The 23,852-nt window shown below is 25.5% G+C and overlaps 18 protein-coding genes across 18 annotated transcripts; 9 read left to right on the top strand and 9 right to left on the bottom strand.

Annotated features, from left to right (window-relative positions):
- Positions 1 to 814: 814 nt before the first annotated feature.
- Positions 815 to 1,300, top strand: AAJ76_3400023038 (mod5 protein sorting protein; the record flags this gene model as incomplete). Its single annotated transcript, XM_024475244.1, has 1 exon — positions 815 to 1,300. One exon carries the CDS (start codon positions 815 to 817, stop codon positions 1,298 to 1,300), a length of 486 nt encoding a protein of 161 aa, XP_024330805.1.
- A 152-nt stretch (positions 1,301 to 1,452) lies between these two features.
- On the top strand, positions 1,453 to 1,878 carry AAJ76_3400022400 (calmodulin; the record flags this gene model as incomplete). The annotated part of the gene is made up of 1 exon (XM_024475243.1): positions 1,453 to 1,878. The coding sequence occupies one exon, from the start codon at positions 1,453 to 1,455 to the stop codon at positions 1,876 to 1,878; it is 426 nt and encodes a 141-aa protein (XP_024330804.1).
- Positions 1,879 to 2,093: 215 nt separating this feature from the next.
- AAJ76_3400021759 (cysteine desulfurase) lies at positions 2,094 to 3,401 on the top strand (the record flags this gene model as incomplete). Its single annotated transcript, XM_024475242.1, has 1 exon — positions 2,094 to 3,401. One exon carries the CDS (start codon positions 2,094 to 2,096, stop codon positions 3,399 to 3,401), a length of 1,308 nt encoding a protein of 435 aa, XP_024330803.1.
- Positions 3,402 to 3,670: 269 nt separating this feature from the next.
- AAJ76_3400020182 (importin alpha subunit) lies at positions 3,671 to 5,206 on the top strand (the record flags this gene model as incomplete). The annotated part of the gene is made up of 1 exon (XM_024475240.1): positions 3,671 to 5,206. The coding sequence occupies one exon, from the start codon at positions 3,671 to 3,673 to the stop codon at positions 5,204 to 5,206; it is 1,536 nt and encodes a 511-aa protein (XP_024330802.1).
- Positions 5,207 to 5,562: 356 nt separating this feature from the next.
- Positions 5,563 to 6,522, bottom strand: AAJ76_3400017331 (cdc3-like septin; the record flags this gene model as incomplete). The annotated part of the gene is made up of 1 exon (XM_024475239.1): positions 5,563 to 6,522. The coding sequence occupies one exon, from the start codon at positions 6,520 to 6,522 to the stop codon at positions 5,563 to 5,565; it is 960 nt and encodes a 319-aa protein (XP_024330801.1).
- Positions 6,523 to 6,601: 79 nt separating this feature from the next.
- Positions 6,602 to 6,862, top strand: AAJ76_3400017251 (hypothetical protein; the record flags this gene model as incomplete). The annotated part of the gene is made up of 1 exon (XM_024475238.1): positions 6,602 to 6,862. The coding sequence occupies one exon, from the start codon at positions 6,602 to 6,604 to the stop codon at positions 6,860 to 6,862; it is 261 nt and encodes an 86-aa protein (XP_024330800.1).
- A 270-nt stretch (positions 6,863 to 7,132) lies between these two features.
- AAJ76_3400016364 (dna-directed rna polymerase ii 16kda polypeptide) lies at positions 7,133 to 7,489 on the bottom strand (the record flags this gene model as incomplete). The annotated part of the gene is made up of 1 exon (XM_024475237.1): positions 7,133 to 7,489. The coding sequence occupies one exon, from the start codon at positions 7,487 to 7,489 to the stop codon at positions 7,133 to 7,135; it is 357 nt and encodes a 118-aa protein (XP_024330799.1).
- A 418-nt stretch (positions 7,490 to 7,907) lies between these two features.
- AAJ76_3400014422 (hypothetical protein) lies at positions 7,908 to 9,431 on the bottom strand (the record flags this gene model as incomplete). Its single annotated transcript, XM_024475236.1, has 1 exon — positions 7,908 to 9,431. The coding sequence occupies one exon, from the start codon at positions 9,429 to 9,431 to the stop codon at positions 7,908 to 7,910; it is 1,524 nt and encodes a 507-aa protein (XP_024330798.1).
- Positions 9,432 to 10,847: 1,416 nt separating this feature from the next.
- AAJ76_3400012580 (zinc finger domain-containing protein) lies at positions 10,848 to 11,273 on the bottom strand (the record flags this gene model as incomplete). The annotated part of the gene is made up of 1 exon (XM_024475235.1): positions 10,848 to 11,273. One exon carries the CDS (start codon positions 11,271 to 11,273, stop codon positions 10,848 to 10,850), a length of 426 nt encoding a protein of 141 aa, XP_024330797.1.
- Positions 11,274 to 11,608: 335 nt separating this feature from the next.
- Positions 11,609 to 13,141, bottom strand: AAJ76_3400010712 (t-complex protein 1 subunit zeta; the record flags this gene model as incomplete). The annotated part of the gene is made up of 1 exon (XM_024475234.1): positions 11,609 to 13,141. The coding sequence occupies one exon, from the start codon at positions 13,139 to 13,141 to the stop codon at positions 11,609 to 11,611; it is 1,533 nt and encodes a 510-aa protein (XP_024330796.1).
- Positions 13,142 to 13,162: 21 nt separating this feature from the next.
- Positions 13,163 to 13,483, bottom strand: AAJ76_3400010370 (hypothetical protein; the record flags this gene model as incomplete). The annotated part of the gene is made up of 1 exon (XM_024475233.1): positions 13,163 to 13,483. The coding sequence occupies one exon, from the start codon at positions 13,481 to 13,483 to the stop codon at positions 13,163 to 13,165; it is 321 nt and encodes a 106-aa protein (XP_024330795.1).
- A 21-nt stretch (positions 13,484 to 13,504) lies between these two features.
- On the top strand, positions 13,505 to 14,074 carry AAJ76_3400010348 (40s ribosomal protein s5; the record flags this gene model as incomplete). Its single annotated transcript, XM_024475232.1, has 1 exon — positions 13,505 to 14,074. One exon carries the CDS (start codon positions 13,505 to 13,507, stop codon positions 14,072 to 14,074), a length of 570 nt encoding a protein of 189 aa, XP_024330794.1.
- Positions 14,075 to 14,311: 237 nt separating this feature from the next.
- On the top strand, positions 14,312 to 14,989 carry AAJ76_340009541 (hypothetical protein; the record flags this gene model as incomplete). Its single annotated transcript, XM_024475257.1, has 1 exon — positions 14,312 to 14,989. One exon carries the CDS (start codon positions 14,312 to 14,314, stop codon positions 14,987 to 14,989), a length of 678 nt encoding a protein of 225 aa, XP_024330793.1.
- A 156-nt stretch (positions 14,990 to 15,145) lies between these two features.
- On the bottom strand, positions 15,146 to 15,352 carry AAJ76_340008501 (40s ribosomal protein s29; the record flags this gene model as incomplete). Its single annotated transcript, XM_024475256.1, has 1 exon — positions 15,146 to 15,352. One exon carries the CDS (start codon positions 15,350 to 15,352, stop codon positions 15,146 to 15,148), a length of 207 nt encoding a protein of 68 aa, XP_024330792.1.
- A 542-nt stretch (positions 15,353 to 15,894) lies between these two features.
- On the top strand, positions 15,895 to 16,995 carry AAJ76_340007958 (transcription initiation factor subunit taf9; the record flags this gene model as incomplete). The annotated part of the gene is made up of 1 exon (XM_024475255.1): positions 15,895 to 16,995. The coding sequence occupies one exon, from the start codon at positions 15,895 to 15,897 to the stop codon at positions 16,993 to 16,995; it is 1,101 nt and encodes a 366-aa protein (XP_024330791.1).
- A 45-nt stretch (positions 16,996 to 17,040) lies between these two features.
- AAJ76_340005691 (saccharopine dehydrogenase-like oxidoreductase) lies at positions 17,041 to 18,162 on the bottom strand (the record flags this gene model as incomplete). Its single annotated transcript, XM_024475254.1, has 1 exon — positions 17,041 to 18,162. The coding sequence occupies one exon, from the start codon at positions 18,160 to 18,162 to the stop codon at positions 17,041 to 17,043; it is 1,122 nt and encodes a 373-aa protein (XP_024330790.1).
- Positions 18,163 to 18,851: 689 nt separating this feature from the next.
- AAJ76_340005001 (hypothetical protein) lies at positions 18,852 to 21,314 on the top strand (the record flags this gene model as incomplete). The annotated part of the gene is made up of 1 exon (XM_024475253.1): positions 18,852 to 21,314. The coding sequence occupies one exon, from the start codon at positions 18,852 to 18,854 to the stop codon at positions 21,312 to 21,314; it is 2,463 nt and encodes an 820-aa protein (XP_024330789.1).
- A 66-nt stretch (positions 21,315 to 21,380) lies between these two features.
- AAJ76_340002056 (zinc finger protein) lies at positions 21,381 to 21,797 on the bottom strand (the record flags this gene model as incomplete). The annotated part of the gene is made up of 1 exon (XM_024475241.1): positions 21,381 to 21,797. The coding sequence occupies one exon, from the start codon at positions 21,795 to 21,797 to the stop codon at positions 21,381 to 21,383; it is 417 nt and encodes a 138-aa protein (XP_024330788.1).
- Positions 21,798 to 23,852: the final 2,055 nt, after the last annotated feature.

Here is a 23,852-nt window from a genome sequence, read left to right as displayed (position 1 = left end):
GCTAATTAATTATAGAACCTAAATAAATTATTTTTATTTACTATTTTTGTACATAATCAATTTAAAAATAGAATATATTAGGAAGTAAAGTTTTAAAGGTAGATAATTTTTATTTTAGTAGTAAAATAATTTCTTAAACATAATATATATTTGCTATAGTAGAAATAAGAAATTTAAATAATAAAAATTAATTTATTAGATATTTTACGTTTTCTATAGTTCAGTTCTTGCATTCTTAAAAACTAAAAGCTTTTAATTTCTTAAAATATATCAACACTACGTTTTCCTTACTTTTCTACTTTAATTAAAAATATTCGTATAAAGAGAAATGCGTGCTAAACAAACACTTCTTATTAAGACGAAATATAATTTGACTGTTTTATTTTTTTGATAACTACTATTTTAAGAACTAAAATTACGTTTAAATTTTTCTATAAACAATAAGTTTAATACAAAACGACGATAAAAACTTATGATTTTTCTCATTCATTTAAAAAAAATAACATTCGTTTAGCTCAATTTTTTTATTTTCAATTATTAACCAGATGATCATATTATTAATCTAAAAGTATAGTTAACATTGCTACATACACAAAATTATAGAAAAGAGACTTTGTATATGTTTACTGGTTGTTCTCCATTTCTAATAAATTACTATTTCTAAATTTTACTTTATAAAATTCGATAAAGTAATAGTCCTATTTTTTATTAAAGTTAATAAGATAGTATAAACTTAATTTGTATTTTATACTTTTAACACATTTGATATATAATAATTATGTTAACATTAAAATTAAGAAAACAAACCCCTTTTATGAAATTTCTTCAAATTCTCCAAATCCTAAAAACGAATGAAATATTAAAAATAATCCAAGAAAAGCACCCTTCTTTCACAATTGATCTTGAAGTGTTTTCATGTAAATCATCAAAGAGGGATAAAAAATATAAACATTTTTCTAAGCCTTTTAGGTACCTGGTCGAAACATTGGAACTAGCTTTTCCTGATTACAATTTTAAAGAAGAAAATTCTTCTAACTTTACAAAAATGACTTACCAGGAAGTTATAAACGAGCTTATGTACTCTCTTATGATTCTTTATAAATGTAAATCGACGGTATCTGAGTTTGTACAGTTTATAAGTTTAATAATTGATAAAACCGTATATTTAGATGACTGCGAGATATTCTCATATAAAAATAGGAATGGCCCATTTGAAAAATATTCCTGGTATTTTAGTTTTTTATTTTACAGTAAAAACGGAAAGCGGGTACTTATGTTAAACTTAAAAAACATTAATTAACATAAAATGTAAAAAAGAGAACAAATAATCTTGTAATTAAATTTATTTTATAATCTTGCAAAAAAGTTTAAAACGCTGTTACAATAATATTTAAATTTTTAAGTAAAAAATACAATTAATTTTTAAACTTTTTTTTTGGTTTTTTTTAGCCCATGGAAAATGCCGAAAGATTTTCAAAAGTTTTTCAATTGTTTGTAGATTCGCCTAGTGAAACTGTACCAAAAGAAGAGCTGTACAATTTATTTTCTCATTCTGGTTTTTCATTAACCGATGAATCTTTGGAAAATCTAAAAAATAAATGTCCAGAAAATGGCCTTCCGTTTAATGAATATTTGATACAATGTGAAGAATTGGAAAAAGAAGAAATTTCTAGGGAGGAATTACAAAAATGCTTAGAGTCGCTATGTCCTGATAATTCTGGATTCTTAGATGCTAATACTCTTATTAACACATTGTCTACAGGTAAATATTCGTTAGGAGAAAATGAGTTAGAAGAAATGCTTAGACTTATAAATCCTGATGCTAATGGAAAGGTAAGTATTGTTTATTTATTAAGTTTAATTTATAATAAAAATTGATTGAATTTATTATATTTAAATACTTTTTTTCTGCAAAGGCTAAGATGATATTAATTCGTAAAATATAAATTAATTTTTGGTTTTATACCAAAATAAAAGCCTTTTAATTTTTCATTTCACAAAGATTAAGTATTTTATTTTTTTGCAATATTATAAAAACCAAAAGTAAAAATATTCCTTTTTTAAAATTTTATGACACAAAGATTAAGTCTTAAATGTTATTTTTTTATAGCCCCATTTTTATGACTAAAAGTTTAACGAATTCTAAAACTTTAAATTTAATGTCAAGTGTACAATCACCAGTTATAAATACAAAAAAAATATATCTTGATGCACAAGCGACCAAGCCTTTAGACCCGCGTGTGCTTGATGCAATGCTTCCATACTATACATCCATTTTTGGAAATCCACATTCTCGCACGCATACGTTTGGATGGAATGCAGAAAAAGGCGTAGAAATGGCTCGAAAGCAAGTAGCAGATTTACTGAATGCCAATGAAAAAGAAATTATTTTTACTAGCGGTGCTACTGAGAGTAACAACCTTGCACTAAAGGGTGTCTTTGCATTTTTAAAAAAAGACAATAGGCCTGTTCATATCATTACCACACAAATTGAACATAAATGTGTATTGGACACATGTAGAAGATTAGAAGAAGAAGGAGCTACAGTGACTTATTTGCCTGTAGATAAAAATGGAATAGTAGATCCGCAATTAATAAAAAACAGTATTACTAAAGATACCGCTTTGGTGTCTGTTATGGCTGTTAACAACGAAATGGGAGCAATACAACCGCTTAAAGAAATAGGAAGAATATGTAAAGAAAATAATATTTTATTTCACACTGATGCAGCACAAGCAGTTGGTAATATAGATATTGATGTCAATGATATGAATATTGATTTACTAAGTTTATCAGGTCATAAAATTTATGGTCCAAAAGGTGTTGGTGCCTTATACGTCAGAAGAAGGCCTAGGGTGAGAATGTTACCACTTTTTAATGGTGGTGGACAAGAAAGAGGATTAAGAAGTGGGACAACTTCTCCACCTTTAGTTGTTGGATTAGGCAAAGCTGCTGAGATATGCTCTCAGGAGATGCGTAAGGACTATGAATATATACAAAAATTATCGGATAAACTAAAAAATCGCATCAAAACGAATGTAGAAAATGTTGTTATTAACGGCGATGATTCTAAGACTTTTCCTGGCTGTCTCAATATTTCTTTTCCATATGTAGAAGGTGAAGGGCTTATGATGAATATTAAGGATATTGCTGTTAGTAGTGGAAGTGCTTGCACTTCATCATCTTTAGAACCCTCTTATGTTTTGCGAGCTTTAGGCAAAAATGATGATCTTGCGCATTCTTCTATAAGATTTGGAATAAATAAGTTTACAACTGAAGAAGAAATCAATAAAGTATCTAGTGATACAATTAAAGCTGTTAATAAGTTAAGAGATATGTCTCCTTTACATGAAATGGTCAAAGAAGGGATAGATTTAGATAAAATTAATTGGTCTGCTTAAATTATTAGATCATTTATGTAAGTTTGGTTTATAAACAATTTATCATGTCTTTTAATTAATTTTTTAATAATTTTGTTGAATAAAACAAAAAAAGACTACACACCGGTCTTATAAAAATATCCTTAAGTATTAAATATTTTTGTTCGTATACTTTATTTATCACTATATTGTAACATAATAAAGAATAAATAGAGTGATAAATAACAGTCTTTCTTCTTACTTTAATAAGTAAAAATTAACTGATAATTTTTTGTTATTTTTACCCCTTAATGGGTAGATCTTATATGTTTGATGATAGAACGAAAGAAAATAGAAGAAAACAAAGAGAAGAAGCTCAAGTCGAAATAAGACAGATAAAAAAAGAAGAACTGTTAAATAAGAAAAGAAGTTTAAGTCTGGCAGTATCTCAGATTAGTAATTTTAATGAAATGAGAAACAGGTTGGAGTCTAATGATTTAACTATTCTTCATCAAGGGACCTATGAATTTAGATCCCTTTTAAGTGTTGAGGGTAGTCCTCCTGTTCAAGCTGTTATAGATTCTGGATGTTTACCGCGTTTTGTTAAAATATTGGACAGAAATTTTATTATTAGTCTTAATGGACCAGAAGATCTGATTGACAAGACAAGAATAGAAGCTGCTTGGGTTTTAACAAATATTGCTGCGGGTACTTCTGATCAGACCATGGCTGTACTTGAAGCCGGTGCACTTAATCCACTGGTTTCTATGTTGTATGAACCAAATGAGACAGTTATAGATCAAAGTGTATGGGCGCTAGGGAATATAGCGGGTGATTCTGAAGTTGCTAGAGATTCTATTATAAAAACGGGTGCATTAGATGTGTTAATAGCTCTACTAGAAAAATATCATTTACAGGAAGGACACATTAAGCTTGTAAGGAATATGACTTGGTTATTAAGTAATCTTAATAGAGGAAGGAATCCTCCGCCAAATTTATCTGATATGCATAAGTCTCTACAAATATTATTTAAGCTAATTAATGTACGAGACCCAGAGACTGTATGTGACTCATTCTGGGCATTAAGTTATATTGTAGATGTAGATTGTGGATGTACTGATATTGTACTTGGTTCTAATGTAATGGCTAAGGCGTATAACTGTTTAGAAGCATATTGTTGTAAATTAAGAAACTCGACGCATGATCCAGAAGATGCAAGAATAGGATCTATGTCTATTTCTCCCATTATAAGAATGTTAGGTAATATTGCTACAGGTAATGATAATCAAACTAATGCTATAATTAAACTGGGATTCTTAGACTTTTTTGGGATATTATTTTACAGAATTGACAATAAAAAGTCACAAAGATTAAGAAAGGAAATATGTTGGACAGTGTCTAATGTTACAGCGGGACCTATTGAACAAGTGGCTGTTGTAGTAGAAGGAGGGATAGTTCCTATGCTTATTGATGCTATGAATGCTTATGAGCCATTTATTAGAAAAGAGGCATGTTGGGCACTAAGTAACGCACTGTTTTATTGTTCACAAAAACCTGAGTGGGTGAAAATATTTATCGATAACAATTTAATAGATGCACTCATTTCTTATTTAGATATAGCTAGTAACCTTGTTGATATGCAATCACATATTTTAGATTGTTTTTTACACATTTTAGAAGGTGGTAGGAAATATGAAAAAAAATTTGGATCTAATATCGCGGCAGAAAAAATTTTAGAGACCGAAGCAATTAGTCGTATAGAAAATTTACAGGATGTTGAGTCTATAGAGGTATCTGATAAGGCTTATAAGATTATTGTAGAATATTTTGACGGAGTAGAAAGCTAATATTAAAAAGTTATTTATTTTAAATTTTTGTAACAAGTTGTATTATAGTTAAATATGTTTTTTAAGAAAAAAAATTTTTATGTTAAAATGTACAAATAACATTATTATTTGTATAACACTATATTATAGGAAGTAGAAAATATAAATAATTAATATTCAAGAAAATAAATTAATCTTGTTTTACACAAAAATTTTAATGTTTAAAACAAAATTACTGTAAAAGCTTCTAAGTTAATTTTTTATCGAAAACACAGTATTTTAAAGATTAATTTAAAATTAAATTTATAAATGCAGTTAACAAATATTTTTTATATGATACAATTACTTAGATTGTGTAATTAAAGACGTTTAATCGATTATTGCTTTAGCATGTTAAGTCTATTTTTTTTCTCTAATATTCGCTCTTTCATTTCTTGAATACTTTTCTCATCATTTTCAATCTCCTTAGATAACGCGCAATTAATCATCTCTTTATTTAAACATTTACTAGCCTGTTTATCAATACATTCATAGAGTAACGTAGCACGAAATATATCATAAAATTCTTCTGTACGCTTTATTAATTCAATTATATTTTTATTAATTAATTGATCTCTTAACCTATACAAATCATTTGTCACTAGATTCTGAATATCAAGTGTACCCCAAGGGTACGTCCGTGACGTATTTAATCCGCTGTCAGGACACACAATAAAAAAAGGTGGTGTAAAATTAGAAATATTACCGCGTTTTAGACATTTTTCTTCAAAAACTATTATAGAATTCTGCTCTAGAGTTACTCTAAGAAAATCAAAACATTCTTGTTTCTGTTTTTCATTTAAAAAATCACTTTTTGATACCACTGGTATTAAATTGCAATATTTCGATATCTCTTTCATTGTTTGTAAATCAACAGGTTTAATAAAACTGCAGTTAGGTTCTAAAAAATAAAAACAAATATGAATTCGTTTATCTTGTACAAGTGATCTTACATTATGCTGTTCTTTATTTAAATAATCTTTGTATAAATCATGAAGATATTTTATAATTGGTGTCCAACACTTTTCATTATTTGCTTTATCTCCAATACGATCTACTTCTGTTATGCTTATATTGGTTTTAAATTGATTTTCTATTATTGTGCATGTAGTAACATGGAAATCTGAATTTTGTATTTCAGTATTCAGTAAATTCAAGTTAAATAGACCATTAATAAAACTAGACTTTCCTAGACCATGAGATCCTACTGTCATTATATTAAAATCAATGCCGTTTTGACAAACACTACTATATTTTAGATTTGGAAGATTTGATACACCTATTCCTTTTTGATTCATAATATTTACAAAATAAAAAATTTATATTAAAAATGAAACAAACAAAACAAATAATTTATTTTTTTAAAACAAACTAATAATGAACAAATTTGAAGAAACACTTAAAATTGCAGAATTTGCCGAAAAAGAGCTTGATTCTTTGCTTTTGGATGTTGAGCTACAGAGTGAAAAACTTACTGTTGTACAACAAAAAGCTTGTCTTGCTAGGGATAAAATGTATCAATCAAATATATTAATGAAGCGTGTTAAAAAATTTAATAAGTCAAGAGTTATCATTGGATGTTTTATAGTAGTAACAATTACATCTTTAATACTGTATTTTGAATTAAAAAGGTTCTAAATAATATTATTTTTGTCTATGCAAATTTGTCATATAAGTTTAAAATTGTCAATAACCTTTTAGATGTTGTTATGAAATCGCCGAGAAAATAAAATTTTTAATGTAATCGGTTAAAATTTATAAAATTTTATATGTAACAAGTTTAAAATTAACAAAGTTTTAGTATTAACCAGTTTAAATTTGCTTTAAATGTGAACAATTAAAAATTTTAAATGCAACTAGTTTAAAATTTGATTTTCATGTCATAATTAAAAAATTATCAAAACACTTTTAATTATATTTCATTAATAGATCAATAACTTTTGTTAACAATGTATTATCTTTATCACTAAGGGATGGTATTAGCATCTTTGCTTCATCAATTGATTGAGGAAAAAGTGATCCTAATAGTGCTATCTCGACTTCATTACAGCCACAATTGAACAAAGAAGATCTTAAATCGTCAGCTAAGCTTTTTTCTTCTATTTTACAAAATTTTTCTACGTAATTAAGTGTCTGTTTCAAAATTTTATAAGATGCAGATCTATTGTCTACAGATGATCTATCTTTTACAGTTTCTAAAAGATACCTTACTTCTGCTAATGTTACAGGATGCGAATCTTTAAGATCTTGTTCTGTTATTTCCATCCTACCCCATAAAATTTATTGGTTTTATAAACAAAACATAATTTTTATTTTGTACTTAAAGATTGTAAGAAACTATAATTTGATCTATGGAGTTGAGATCTAAAAAAGGACCATTTATTTTATTGGTCTTTTTAACTATAAAACTTGTTTTGCTTTCTAAAGGCTGAAGATATTACATGTAGTTAAACAAAATGGTGTATGATTATTTATTTAAAATAGATTATAGTTATTTAATATTTACAATTTTTTAAAAGATTTATTTTATTAAATTATACTAGCACATCAATGATCTTGTTAATCGTTGTTATATATTTATACTTTTTTTTAATATGGCTTATTTTGTCTGTTATATAACCTATCCTATTTTTTTGGGATTTCAATGTATAAACACTAATATATCTTTTTAAAGATTATATGTTTACTTGTGTACATTTTTGCAGTGTATTTGTAATTTACTTAACATAGAATTTCCAATAAGTTTTATATCTTCTTCTTGACTTTTACTACAGTTCACAAAGAAATCTTTTACTACTTGAAGATTATCTATTCTATCTAAATTATAGGAAACAACCTTAGCCACATTTCTAATATATAGATAATCTTCAATATATTTAAAATTAAATCCAGTAAATTTATACTTTTTTATTTCAATACTAGTCATATATTTAATATCACATGTATATTCAATATTCATTATATTGGTATTAAGAAGGAGCTGGTATCTTTCAAATATTTCTTCCTTAAGTTTTATACCATAATCTTCGTAGAGAAAAATTTCATTAATATCAAATGTATTTATCTTATGGCGTGTTATTTCTAACAATAAAATAATACTATATCTCTTGTAATGTAAATTGACATCTATAAAATCTACTAAAGCTGCACTATCTATACCTTTATACAACAATTTAATTAATTTGGTTATATTGATATACCATCTACAGAAAGAATTATTAGTAGTACAAGCTTTTTTATTAGAAATATATTTCAAAATATAAAAAATACAAATATCTTTTGCTAGATCTTCTAATCCGGCAATTACTTGATAAATTAAACCTATTAATATTGGATACACAACAATTTGATCGATCATTTCTGTAATAATACTTAATATATCAGGTGTACACTGCTTATATTTATTTATAAGATTATTACAATTACTTTGTACTAAATTTTTTAAATCTTGTCTAACAAATTGTAAAATTTTTTTATTAGGTTCTAAGTCCGTATACATTTTATATCTAAAACCATATGAATATTCTTTTAAAATATCCCAAATAAAATTACAACTTTTAGCGGCGAACAAATCCGCTAGTTTAAACTTAAATATATTTTCTTTAATAAACTCATCTGTGATAAAATGTCGTACAGTATGCCATTTTGAATAAGGAAGACTAAGAATTGCCAAATCTGTTTTATTTGTACCAAGTAACTCTTTTAAAAATGCTTCATCGTCTAATAAAGTTTTATCATTATTAATAATAAATCTAAACAATTCATTATTGTTTTGGATTAGAAAGTAAAAAAGTTCTTTACTCTGATCTTTGATCAATTTCATAAAATCTAGTGTAATATAACGCCCTTTTATATTTAATTTAATAAAGGGTACTAAATCAATATTATAAAAGTTACTATTAAAATACATATAATAGTCTAACAATAAATAACTATCTGCTTGATAACTGGGTAAATAAGGACATATAAAATTTAACAGTCTATAGCGGATATCTTGTATTCTGTAATTAGTAAAATAATTTTGTGTATTAAATAAAATCAACTGTTTAGAAATATTATCATTCCAAATATTCAAATCTTTTAAAAAATTCTTATTTAAATATTGTAACATTAAGGGAATGTCGTATACTTGTTCTTTAATTTTACTTATCGCAAGCGCCTTATTCGTAGCATATAACTTGTTAAGAAAAATATACTTGTATTTCATAGGAAGGGTAAATATTTTATTTGTTTGAAAAAAATATTAATAAGCTAAACGGTAGGAAAAAATGTGTATTTGTTTCTTCTTTAAAGTATTTTTTTATTTTTTAAATCTAAGAAAACTAATAATTGTCGTTCATTTTTATCCGCAAAATATTGATAAATTGTAGTTAATTATAATAAATTTTATAATTAAAAGGCTTTATATAGCAAATTAAAATAATTAAATCGTAACTAGACTTTGTTGTTATATAATCTGAATAATTGTGTGATGCCTTGAAATAATTTCAAGAACTGATATTTTTTTAATAATAATTTATCAAAAAACAAATAAATTATTATTATCATTAAAAAATTGTAATTAACTAAAAGCAAAATAATTTATATTTAAAAACTGTTTTTTAAATATAACCAATTTAAAAGTAAACTTAATTCAATTATTTGACGAGAATTAATGAGTTGATTCTATGTTATTTGCATTTAAAAAAATTGTTTTCTGTGAAATCGAAATATTTGTCGGCCAATTTTTTCCAGAAATCTATTTCTCATTTTCATGTAAATCAAACGTTTAATACAATTATAAGTTAAGTGTATATGCTTTACACTAAAACTTGCATGTTAAGATTAAGAAAGTTTACAATTGTAGTTATTTACATTGGTTAATCTAATATTTAAATCTCTTTTTTGTTTGTAAGGTAAAACAATATATTTTGTGCAAATTTTACTGTTTATTGCTAAAACAAAATAAATTGCTGAAAAATTTGTGAACCTGATAATCTACAGGCAATTATTTTTTATTTGAAATTATTTAATACTGTTATTACTTATAACAAATACACTTTTTTAGAAAATTTCAATATTAGTTGATTATTGGCGATGAAATGCTTTTCTGTCTTTTCAACATTTACAACAAAAAAGTGAATTTTTTAATTAACAACTGAGCATTACCCTAGCACTATAAATTGGAATTCATTTAAACAAATTATAAATAACAAATAATTTCTAGTTCTTACATATTTTTTTACTATTTCAATCCTTTTTAAATATAAAAAAGTAGGTGTTAAATATCAAAATAAATTATATTTTTTAATTACAAGAATTTTGTAAATTAAGAATATCTTTTTATTGTTAAAATGGCATGAGTTTTTTTGATTTAAAACACAATTAAGTTATTAATACTTGTATAAAAAATTAATAATTTTTTTTAATTCAATATAACATACACTGAGTCAATGTTTTTGTAATATAAGTTTATAATATAGCAGTAAAGAATAACTTTTGTCTAAATTGATTTATTAAATTAATTAATAAAAATCGATAAATAGTACATTATTCGCGAAAGTAATGACAAAATAACATATTAAATAATTTTAAATTAAAATCATTTAATTTTAGAATATTTAATTTATATTGTGTAAAATTTTTAGTTCTCCTCAATTTTCTCAATTTCTTTTCTTCTTTCATATAATTTAGCTACAGCAACAGTTGCCAAAATATTTAAACTTCTATAAGGCATGTTTTTATATTCGCTGTGCCACGGATGCATATGATCTTTTACATTTTTGGATTTTTGTCTTTGATTTTGAAACCAAATTTGTATTGTTCGAGGTTTCATTTTCAAAACTCGGCTCAATTCTTCACGTAATTCTGTAGAAGGAAACGGGTTTTTGCAAAAACATTCGTGTAATATTTTACTTTGATATGGAGACATAACTGTTCTGACTCTTCGATTAATTATTGGCACATCATCGCCATCACTTTCAAACATCATATAATCATCTTTATTGTCAGTAGGTTTCTGACCTTTGGTTTTATTATTTTCATTCATTCTATGGTTACCATTTTTCATTTTATAGGATAAATTAATGATTTTTATTAAAATAATAAAAAACTAGAAACGTTTCGAAACGAAACCATTAAAAGTATAAATAAGTGTTTATTTAATAAAATTGTATTAATAATTTATAGGAAAATTTACTTTAATGATCTGATAAAAACAAAGTGATATTTTGATTTATCAACTTTGATTATAGAACTGTCATCCGTGCTAAAAGGGGACATGTAAAATACACGACATTACTAATTAATAACAAATTAATTTAACAAAAATTTAATTTAATTTACAATTCAGTACACAGTAAGACAACTGTCAAAATAAATTAAAATTTCAAATTAAAGCTTTAATTATGATTTCTCTTCTTTAACACATTTACCTGCCTTAATAATTTCATCAACCATTAATAAACTCATAGCAACAATGGCACTATTGTTTATGACACCTGAAACAACATTGAACGAATCATAAATTTCTCTAACTTCAATATTTCCTCTAAGAATTTTAACTAAATCCTCGTAAACATTACTACCTTTATTTCTTAAAAGATATTTCATCATGTTTGTAAATGCTTCTTTAAAAATTTCATAGCCAATAACACTCTTTTCATCTACTTCGTTTAATTTTTTATTGATAAAATTAATAAGATTTTTATATAAATTTAAACCGCCAGAAATAATACGTTTTTCCTTATATGTCGAATGTAGAACTTTTAGTGCTCCTCTAATAGCATTATTCATTTTATTCATTTCATTATCAGTGTCTGCTCTTATTAAAATAGTACATGATCCTTTATAAGGTGTTCCTTCTAAATATGTGTACTTTTCTTCACCAATTGTTACGACTCTGACTTTTGAACAATATCCTAAATTTTTAATATCTAGTTGCGAAATTTCACTAATAATATTTCCTCCACACATATAAATCAACCTTTCCATGTTACGCCTTTTTGCACGCCTTAAAGCCAATATGTCATACTTAGCCAAAATATCCAAAGAAAAGGGATCAATTCCTTTCTCTGATATTAATAATAAACTTTTACCCGTTTCAGTTTTTATTTTTTTGGCGAATTCTCCAATTAAATGTGCCTTTTTGAGTATAAATTCTCGCTCATGCTTAACTAACTCTTCTCTTTGTCTAGATGTACTGTAAATGAATTGCGCATTAATTTCTGGTTTTTCGTATTCAAGTGACATGTTTGTTACAAGAACTACAACATTTTCAAGCTTTGTAGGCATTCCATAGTGTCTATTACCATGATCTAATACAAGTCCGTCAATATACTTTGTATCGTTAACATCTCCTTCATTCATTTTAATAACTTCTATCATATTTACATCTTGAAACTGTGATCCAGATATATTTTTAACGGCTTTAACTAGTATCGGTGCCAACAATTTAGAACTTTGCTTACTAAGTTTAGTGTTTAATAAATTAAAAGCTAATGATTCAAATTTATTTTCATTATCTAATTCAACTGAACTAGTTAATAAAAAGTTTGAAATATCAGTAATGCTACATTGTAAACTATTACAAATAAAAGAAATAGAAACACCGTCTAAGAAGTATTTAAATGCGCTATTAAATATATCTGAACAAAGCACTATAAAGGAAGTACTACCATCACCAATTGTACTATATAAAGACATGGCAGCTTTAGTCACGATAATAGATGTAGGATTAATAAATTGAATATCTTTGCACAATACACTACCACTTTTCGTAATTGTCAGTGACTGTCCTGGTGTAATTATAGCCTTAAAAGTACCATTCGGTCCTAGAGAAACAGAAAATAAGGATTTTAAAGATTGACAAGTCGAATTGTTCATTTTAATAGCTTGTCCATTCTGAGTAATTTGAGCTTCTGATTGTGTAGACTGCATTTAAGGGTAAAAAATAAAAATTTATTTTATAAGTTTAAACTCGTTGATAATTTTAGCTTTTTCCATTTTAATGGTTCCCACATAATTTTCAAATGCTTTCATCTCTTCTGAGTTCTTAAATTCGAAAATGTCTTTAGGTTTAACGTTTTTACCCGCAACGGATAGAACGAAGGATGGATAATGTACAGGAATAGGATAACAAATTTTTTCACTTTTATTTTTATATAAAACAGTAGTATCACCATATACCAACACATAAAAAACATCTCCCAGGCCGCATTCAATATTAGGATTTTTTTTACATTTAAATGTCATATCGATTCTATTTCTTAAAAAAATCATGCTAAATTTTTAACCCCTAAAATGTCAGAAATTAAACTATTTGAGAAATATTCTTACAATGATATTGTTTGTGCTGATGAATCTATTGCACCATTTATTAATGTCAGTAAGCAGTTTATTATTCCACATGAAGCATCTAGAGCTGTGATAAAAAGTAAAAGTAAGGCCAAATTGTCAGTTATTAACAGATTTGTTAATTCTTTGATGAGAAATGGAAGAAATAGCGGAAAAAAAAATTTAGCCAACATTTGTGTAGAGGATGCTTTTCTTATAATTCATTGCCTTACTAAAAAGAACCCTTTACAAGTATTGGTTGATGCCATTATAAACGCAGGACCAAGGGAAGATACTGCCAGAGTTGGAAGAGGAGGATCAATGAAAAGAACATCAGTTGATATTTCTCCATCTAAAAGAGTTAGTATTGCTATTCAGCTTTTATCTAATGGCATTAGAGCAGCTGCATTTAAGTCTAGAAAAACACTTGCTGAGTGTATCGCCGATGAGCTAATTAATGCCAGTTCTTGCACCCAAAATTCTTATGCTGTTAAAAAACGAGAAGAAATTGAAAGAATTGCTAAGTCTAATCGTTAAATAAAAATATTTAGTATTAGTTGTGTTTGTAGCATACATCGTTTATAGATTTTTAATTAAATTACAAAGAATTTACAAATGTTTAAATAATTGTTTTACAATTTTATGAATAACTTAACACATTCTATAGGTTGTTACTTTACCTGTCAAATATATCAATAAGATACAAGAACCAATAAAAAATTTCTCCTTATAAATTTTAACTATTATTAAAAAATTTGATTTATACAAATAATAATGCAGTCTTTTTTAGACATGGACGTGAGACTATTGCTGCCTATAATTACACTTGGAAATGTACTCAATACACTATTTAATTTACAACTACAAGGTATTGAACCAAAAATCGAAAAACTTTTAGTACCTGCTGTAATAGGATCTTTTGGTGGTCCACTAATCGGTAATTTGATTTACAAACAATTCGTTTTTTCTACAGATTTACTTATCATTTTTTTTATGTCCTTGCTGGTGTTTCCCATTGTGTGCAAGTCTGCATACATAAAAAAATTCGTAAAAATTTTTCCAATGATTGGTACATCATTATTTTACGTAGGACTAAAAAACAATAAGCAAGATTTAACAAGTATTATAGCCTATTTGGTTATTTCAGATGTATTTTCTAAATTATTTTTAAAGATATTAACTAACAAGAATATAGATTATGATATTGAAGATGTAAAACAATTAAGTATAAATATCGCTATTATATGCGTATTTAAATATTTTGAAATCACAGATTTAATTGCTTTCATTATAGTGTTTTGTAATGCACTTAGACCTCAAATCAAATTTAACAACAAGATTATAAAAAAAAATAAAGCGAAATTTAAAAATATAAAAGATGTACCTTTAACTTATAGTCCTGATAAGAAAAAAAGGCCTGTGCGAAGAACTAGTATTGTCAGTTTAGCTTAAATAAAATATTTATTATTTTATCTTTTTACCATTTTAATACAATAATATAAAACGTAAAGCTTTTAAATAATAAATCTAATGTAGCTTAATATACAAGAGGATTAGACACTATATGTTGCTAATTAGACACTAGAAAAAAACAAAAAGTTAAATTATTTAATCGTAGACATTAAATCCTATATCAGTAGCATATTCTCTAAAACATCTTCTACATATTGTCATATCATATTTGAAAATAATCCCTCTAAATCCACTACATGCACGACATTTTTTAGCCTGTTCATTAGTAGCTAATTTATGAGAAAAAGGTCCTTTTGGTTCATTTTTTTTTATTGGTACATCTAAAATATCTGCAAGTTTCATAAATAGGGGTAAAAAAAATATAGCCGTAGAAATTATTTTTAAAAACGGTGTTTTATTTATTATAAGCCATTAAATTTATTCTATAGGCATTTTAAAAATGCCAATAATATATAAGTAAATCTTGTTTAAGTAATAATAACTGGTATAATCTTTTCAACATAAAATTTTATCAATCTTTAGAAAGTTATATTAATATTATTTTTATCTATTTTGTATAATAAACACAAATAATATTTATTGCTATTAAATAACGTCTTTAATATTAAACTTTTAACCATTATATTTTGTGCTACTTAGTTTATATTTGCTACTTTGTAATTATACAAGTTCTTAAGTTTAAAGAACTAGTCGATAAATGCATTCAATTTCTTGCATTTCAAAGTAAAGTAATTTTTAGAAACTAGTTTACTGTAAATTGCAGATCAATAAAGAAATTAAGAATTTTTATCAGGGTGGGGGCAGTCTTGTAAAACTTTGTTTGTTTTATAAATTTTATAAACAAAACAACAATGCACATCTTGTACTTTCTTATAACAACACTTATGGATTTTAAGTCAAATAAGACTAGCAGACTGTTAGAAAATACAAAAATAAAACAAAATATTTCTTTATACACGGTTGATGATATTAATATCCCCACAATAAAAAATCTGAGTAGAGAAATCTTATATGAAGGATTTATTTCAATAGACAGTGTAATTTTTTTAGTTTCTACAGGAATTATAAAAGAAAAAGAGTTGGATTCTTTTATTCAAAATACAATTTTTACTGCAAAAAAAATTTTATTATTAAGACCAGGTGTGTGGAAATTTTTTAATATTTTTTCTACAAAAATAGATATAGAAAATATAACAGTAAGAAAACTTATAGAAATGAGAAATAAAATCTTTGATCTCGATAAATCTCAAATAGCTCTTTCTTTAACAAGAGATAAAATTCTTGAATTAGAAAAACGTGCACAAAACAAACTTGTTCTAATGGAAGACAAAAAAAACAAGGCATACTTACACATGATAAAAGCTTTATATAAGTCACGAGATGGGGAAGATGGACTAGCAGTAAACCTTTCGAAAGAAAGGTTCGAATTTTATAGAGAAAATGTTATTTTGTCAAAAGAGCAGATACAAGAAGCTAAGATATTTATAAATCTGGGCGGTGCCATTTTTAGTCCTGCTCTTCTTTTACCTCTGTGTAGAAGACTTACTATTTATAAAAAAAAAGAAATAGTAAAGAAATCTATTTCTGCATTTTTAGAGCCCTTAGATATTCTGCATGAAACTATAGTGAATAGATCATTTATGGATAAAAAGAAACAAATTATTGAATACTTAATAAGTTGTTTAGAAATGAGAAATAATAATTTCAGACAAAAAATTGATAATGCTTTTTATTATAGGTCTATTCTTATAGAACATTTTATACGTGAAAATGGTATTGACGATGAATTATATAAAACTTTAGATGCTCATCAGGAAAAAGAAATAAAAAAAATTATTTATATTTTTGAAAACATGGATGAATATCAAATAAGACATGTAATTGTACATGATAGACGAATTTTAGAATTATATCTTAACTATCTTTGTGATGGCCAAGAAACAACCAAAAATAAGCTTTTTAATATTTTTACAGATCAATTATAAAAATTAATAAATATTTTTTTGTGATTTAAGTATTTTTTTAAAAAATTATTGCAATAGATTTATTGAAATACCTAACGATTCAATATTTTCTGGTAGCTTTGTATTTCTAAATACAAATCCGGGTGTTAATACACCACCGGGAAAATTACACACATTATCTCCCATATTCCTTTTAAAAATCATTTCTTTTAAAACTAATGCTGATTGACTAACACATATACCAGTAGTGGTATAGGGGTCTGGTCCACTAATTACAAGATTTTTGCTTATATATTCAACATTCTTCATTCCTACACTCTCAAAAGTAATTTTAAAAGAACCTTTTTTTATTTTATCGATAGGAAGAGATTTTTCGACAAAATTTTTACTAAAAAATTTATAAAAGCGCAATAGCAATTTTTTGCCTAATTTAAATTTACAAAAAGTAGTTATTAAAAATAGATATAAAAAATATAAAAAAATATTATCTACTTTAACATAGGCTATATAGTTACAGGTAAGCATATTACAACTTTTTAAGAGTTTCTGTGTCAATGAAACTATGTAATAATCTGAACTTTGGAATTTTACAATGTACGACTTTAAACTAGTATCATACATGTATTCAGGAGTTTTTTTACTTTTAATATACTTATCTTTGATTTTTTTACTATTATTAAATGTTTCCAATGAATCCAATAAACTCTGCCAGCTACCAAAATTTATAGTGCAATTTTTAACTTCTAAAATACTTTTAATTTCAACATCTCTGTCATAACACTGCCTCAATAAATCTGTTCCCATGTCTGCAATTAAGGAATTAAAACCACATGCTTGTATTATAAACAATTTTTTTCGCGCTGCTTCGTTATTGTACTTATCGTAAATGTATCTAATGAAATTTACTTCTCCACAAATGTCAATATAATGTGTATTATTGTTTAAACATGATTTAATGCATTCTTCACCAGTGAGATGATAAGGCCCCACACAGTTTATTAAGATTTGTGTTTTTAATGCTGCCTCTACAAGTGTACATTGTATTTTTGGTAAATTAGTCTCACGGATATTTTGAATATTTCGAGCAGCTAAGCCAACATTTACTGAAAGGTTCTCAAAATAGGGAATAATAAAGTCTGCAGTAAAGCTACTTGCACCATACAGTAATATCTCAAACTCTTTATCCATAAGGGTAAAAAAATAATAGGTTTAACTAAAAATTATATATTTATAGATAGACATCCTTGTTTTTAAACAAAAAAAGCAAAAAATTGCAAACAAATTATTATTTAAGGCGGATTTGTGCTGTACTATAATTTATTCATATAAAGTTATCTAAACAAGCATAATATGTTTATTAAAAAAATAGCTTGTGATATGTTAATCTTAAAAAACTTAATAAATCAATTTTTATATTTTAGTTAAGTAAGATAAACCAATATTTAAAGTTTAAATGTATAAATTAACATATTATAAATAGATAGAAATTTTTTTAAACCCTTTTAAGACATTTCTGTTTTTTAATTAAAAAATTTTGTTTTAAACAATGTTATGCTGCGTATTCTTTACATCAAGTTACGTAATTTAAAGTTTTAAACGATATCGAATGAAATTAGCATTATAACTAATATTCAAATTTGTTTTACAAAATTAATTTCTGCTTTCAATTCAAACATTAGAAAAATTTTAGATAAAAAACCAAATGATGCTACACACATTAACAACTTACCATTTATAAATAAAAAAGCAGCTTTTTTATTTTTCTTTTGAAAATCAAAAATTAAACTTTTTAATATTTACCCCTCTTATGTTACCATCGGCATAGAATTTTTACAGTTTACGGTTAAAAATTAAAACTTTTTGCAGGAGAAAATTTTATGACCAATAACAAATCAAAGTCTTTAATTGGTTCTTTTTTAAGGAAAAATTATAAAAACAATATTTTGGTTTTATATATGGAAAGTTCAGAAAAAAATGTAACTAAGAATGAACAAAAAGAAATGAGCATGGAAATTAAGAATGAACAAAAAGAAATGAGCATGGAAACTAAAAATGAACAAAAAGAAATGAGCACGGAAACTAAGAATGAACAAAAGGAGATGAGCATGGAAACTAAGAATGAACAAAAGGAGATGAGCACGGAAACTAAGAATGAACAAAAGGGGATGAGCACGGAATTAAAATCATCTAGTCGCTTGATAGAAAAGACGGCTATTCCTGATGCAACTAAAAAAACCCAAATTGATGAAAAAAATAAGACTTTTTATGAAGCTAAAAATGTTGATGGTGATAATCCTGTAGAGCTAGTATGCAATAACGATAAAGAACAGAATAAAATGGACGGCAATTTAAAATCTGTTTTAAATGAAATCAGCAGCAAAACCTTTTGTGGCTATCATTCAGTAGATAGTGAAGGTACAGTAATTAATTTAAATGAGCACTTATCTTTATCTGAAACTGCAAAAGCGAACGAAACTGTAGATTCATCTGTGCAAAATGATCCATCAGTAATACTTGGTGCTGCTTGTGTATTTACAAATAATATTCCTGAACTAATTAAAGATACAAAGAAAAATACAAAAACAACAGGCACCTTCGATGTTTTTATAGTTAACGATGAAGGTAAAATAAACTCATATGAAATTAATCATTATGTTGAAGACGATTTAAATAATCAGTTGTACAGTAAAATTAAAACTCCAGCAGAAAAAAAACTTTCATATCAAGAAAAATTGCGTAAAATTGTAAATGAGATAAAAAATACTAACATCGAACCAATTAAAGAAAGTCAGCCAACTATTTTAGAAATATCTCACTATAACACTGCAAAAAACAATGCATTAGTAATATGTTACTGTGGACATGGAATACAAAGTGAAGACTGTAATTGTGTTATGAAAAATCAAAATGAAGATTCAGAAGAACAGAAATTTTCATCTTGTAGTTCAATCTCTAATGGAGAGTGTTTATTAACAAAAGGAGTATTTGATAGTTCAAGCAGTGAGAAGACAGAAAGTAGTGAAATAGAGAGTCGTGAAAAGTCTATTGATAATAAACACGCAGAAAAAATAGATAATGATTCTCTTAATACGGTATTAAATGGAGACAGAATGTCATTGCATCTAGTTGAAGAAAAGGTTAATAAATCACAGTTACCGAATCTAGATGTATTTGAAGATAAAACAAATGACATGAATCAGGAATTAGAAATGATGGGCAATAAAGAAGATATCGTTCAAGCTGAAAAAGATGTTCTACAACAAATGGTTAATAATTTGGCAGGAACGGCTGTATGTTCTATGGGAACAGATACACTAGCTGATGTCCTAGGTTTAAAGGAGAATGAATTAGTTGTTAATGAACTAATTGATCATAATACACAACTAATGGAAAAAGAAAATGTTAAAGAAGAGTCTATCTCTTCAATTTCATTAAATAAAAGCGAACCGGGTACTGAAGAAGATGTAAAAGATATTATGTTGCAAGAAAATGTAATAGTCGAAAATCTTTCAAAAAGTCATCCGACATCTACCGAATCTACGGTATCTAAAATATCTGAATTATCCGATTATTATGTAAAAAGTCTTAATTTGGAATCTAATGCTGAAATGAGTGAAAAGTTTAAAGATAAAAATCAAAAATCTAGTTCATCAGATGCTTTAATAAGTCAAAATACTTTAAATAATGAAAACGATAATACCTTTTCTACTGTAAGAGAAAAAATACAAAAAATTTTACCTTTATTAAATAAACAGGCTTCTCAACCAGAGCTTACGGCTGTAGATAAAAATGAAGCAAATTTGTCCACAGTAATTTATGATAAAAAAAAATTGAGTCGTTCTACTCTTTCAAAACAAAAATCTACCGAACCATCTACGCTTTCTGACGTTAAAAAAGCAGTTTTTACAACAACAAGCAAGGAAAAAAGCAATGAAAATTCGAGCGAGTTAGCACCTGAAAACACAACAAAATCGGAACAAAAGGTGTATGTATGTGCACCAAAAAAGGATTCAGAAGCAACTACAGAATCACAAAATGCTTCTGTGTTAACGGAAAATGAAGAATCTAATAAAAAAAGTAGGTCTACTTTTTTCGAAGAAAGTGCAAATTATGTTGAAGTTGAAATTCATTTATCGGAACAAAGTGAACAAAGAAATAATGAAGAAATAGAGAAAACTGTTGAACTTTCACCAAGCTCTTCTTCACAGTCTACAATAACATTTATCGAAAATGACAAAGAAAATTATTCACAAACATTACAAAATATAAGAAAGAACCGTGTTGGAAGATTAGTTAAATTTTATGAAGAGTTGGATAAAAAAAGTAAAGAGAATAGGTAACAGAATAAAGTTTTAAATTTACCTATAAGAATATTTTTTTTATAAAATAATTATTTTTTATTAGAATTAAAAAAATGGAGATTCAATTTTAGCGTCTTGTGTTTCCTCAAAGGGTTCATCTAATTTATCAAGTGTATCAGAGTTATGAGAAAACATACAATTTTTTCTTTTGCAATTTTGTCGCAAGAAAAATGCCTTACACGGAAACTGTGTTGTATCATGTGAATATGCGCAATTATCACCTCTTGTACATGCATTAACCAAAAAAAATTTACATAAAAGTGTTCTATAATTAAAAGGCTTATTTTCTATAAGCTCAGTGGATTCCTTTGAATCTTCCATATTAATAGCTGCTGTTATTGTATCATTAGATTGCTTAAATTTTATATTTTTAAGTTGTTCAATACACCGTGAAGAGTATGAACGATATTTTAATAAATAATTTTTATCTTGTTTTGTTGGAACATTTAACTTTTTAAACATATTAGAAGAATTATTTAACATGTATTAAATTTTAAGGGATAAAATTTATTTGTGTTTTATTTATAAAACTTATAAAACATTGTTTTGATGATAAATGTACAAACAACTCTACTTTATCTTATTTATCTGTTTTTCTGATTTTATTTTAGGTAAGTTAGCAATTTTTATTGTGGTATATTCTTTTATAAGAATTATTTCCCTTATAAAACTGCATATTTCAATAACAAATAAATGTGTATAATAAAGCATAAATTTAAAAAAATTTATCCAGAATTTATAATTGTAAGTTGATTTTATCATTTTTACAAATAACGACTATCGAAACTAACTAAAAAAATAATAATATAATTTCACTTGTCGTTATATTATAAAACAAAAAGTAAACATTGTGGCTTTAACTACTAAGCGCTGCAAAATGATAGAAATCTAGATATTTTATTAAAATTTTATTGAGTTAATAAAGATATTCTAAATTATTCTTAGATTTTAGAAACAATAAATGCCATTTATTAAAATTTTTTTATAGGTTTTTATACTAAAAAATTAAAAATAAAACTAGAATATTGTTAAAATGTCTTTTTTAAGACATCTTTTAAACTCACGCCGATACATTAGCTAAAACATAAAAATATTTCCTTTTTAGTAACTCACATTATCTAAATATCAGTCAATTTAGTGTCTACAATTTGCATATAAATAAACTTAAGTTCTCTAAAAAATTTGATATTGAATATCTTGTGCTTATACGACTAGACCTCTGCAAAAAATATGAGATATTTGGTTTTATTGATAAAATTGCTAAAAGTAGACCATAGAATTGTAATAAATGACAAAAGTACATAGAAAAAATATATACAACTTATAATAATATTATTTAAAGTTCAAATTTACATCCTATATCACACTCTTTGCTAAAAATAAACTTATGGCATCTAAACATCCATAGATATAATTGATTTTAATATATATTTCTTTGGTGTTTTTTTTTTCATTTTTATTTGCAAAAAATATTAGCTCACTAAGATTATAGTCACTATTATCTACTCTTTTTAATATAATAGATTTAATACCTTTTGAAAGTGATAAAAAATCAATTTTAGAAAAAAATAGGTCATTTTTTCTTTAAAATACATAATACGAGAATTAATTCTTTGAGAATGTTCAAATTTGTTACGAGTACAAATTCTTCATCGAAAATAAATTATAGTACCTCTTTAAAAATATAATAACTATCAGTAATTACTTCCAACTAGCTACATGAAAATTCTTGTTTCCTAAACTTTAAAATACTTCTTTTCTTATATATCCTGTTATATTTTTTATTTCATTAATCAAATCTAAATCACAATTATAATTGCTGTAATAAAAACAAAATCATTTACGTTCATAGATCTAAAATTTCACATTTTGGAAAACATAAAAAATACTTATTATTTCAATAATGCACTAAAGCTTCTAACTTTTGTTTGTATAAAATTATTTTTGATCTACGGTTTCCAAAACTGTAATATTATAGATTAAATTCAGGTTTATCAATGTCTTCATATAAATTAATATTTTTGTATTTATTAAAAACAAAGAAATTTTTAGTAAAATTTAGACATAAGTTCAAAAGATACGTTTTTATAAGATTCTTTAGACAAAATTGATACAGAAGACAAAGGGTTTTGTAATTCAATAATAGAATTATAAGGTATAATTTAAAAATACTCATATTGGGAGGATATAAAATATCTTATTGTAAGATTAAGTACGGTTGATTTGGCACGTTAGTATTTAATAATTTTTATAATAAATAAACCCATGTTTTCGGCTAACAATCTTTCGGACATAACAACTTATATTTTTCTATTTTATCTTTAAGAAGACATTTAAGTCCTGCTAAGATTTCTCTACAGTGAAATTCATTTTTAATATTAATTTAAACATACAACAAAGGATAAAGAAAATTATTTATATTAATAAAAAAATTATAATATAAAATATTAATATGTATTTAAATTTACTCTTTATTAGCGTCAATAAATTAGACTGTATCATTATTTCTTTAGAAAT

This window comes from Vairimorpha ceranae, assembly GCF_000988165.1.
Source record: "Vairimorpha ceranae strain PA08 1199 chromosome Unknown NODE_34, whole genome shotgun sequence".
Taxonomy (NCBI): domain Eukaryota; kingdom Fungi; phylum Microsporidia; family Nosematidae; genus Vairimorpha; species Vairimorpha ceranae.
The sequence above is the reverse complement of the archived record's forward strand: the minus strand, read 5'-3'. Positions and strand labels throughout refer to the sequence as shown.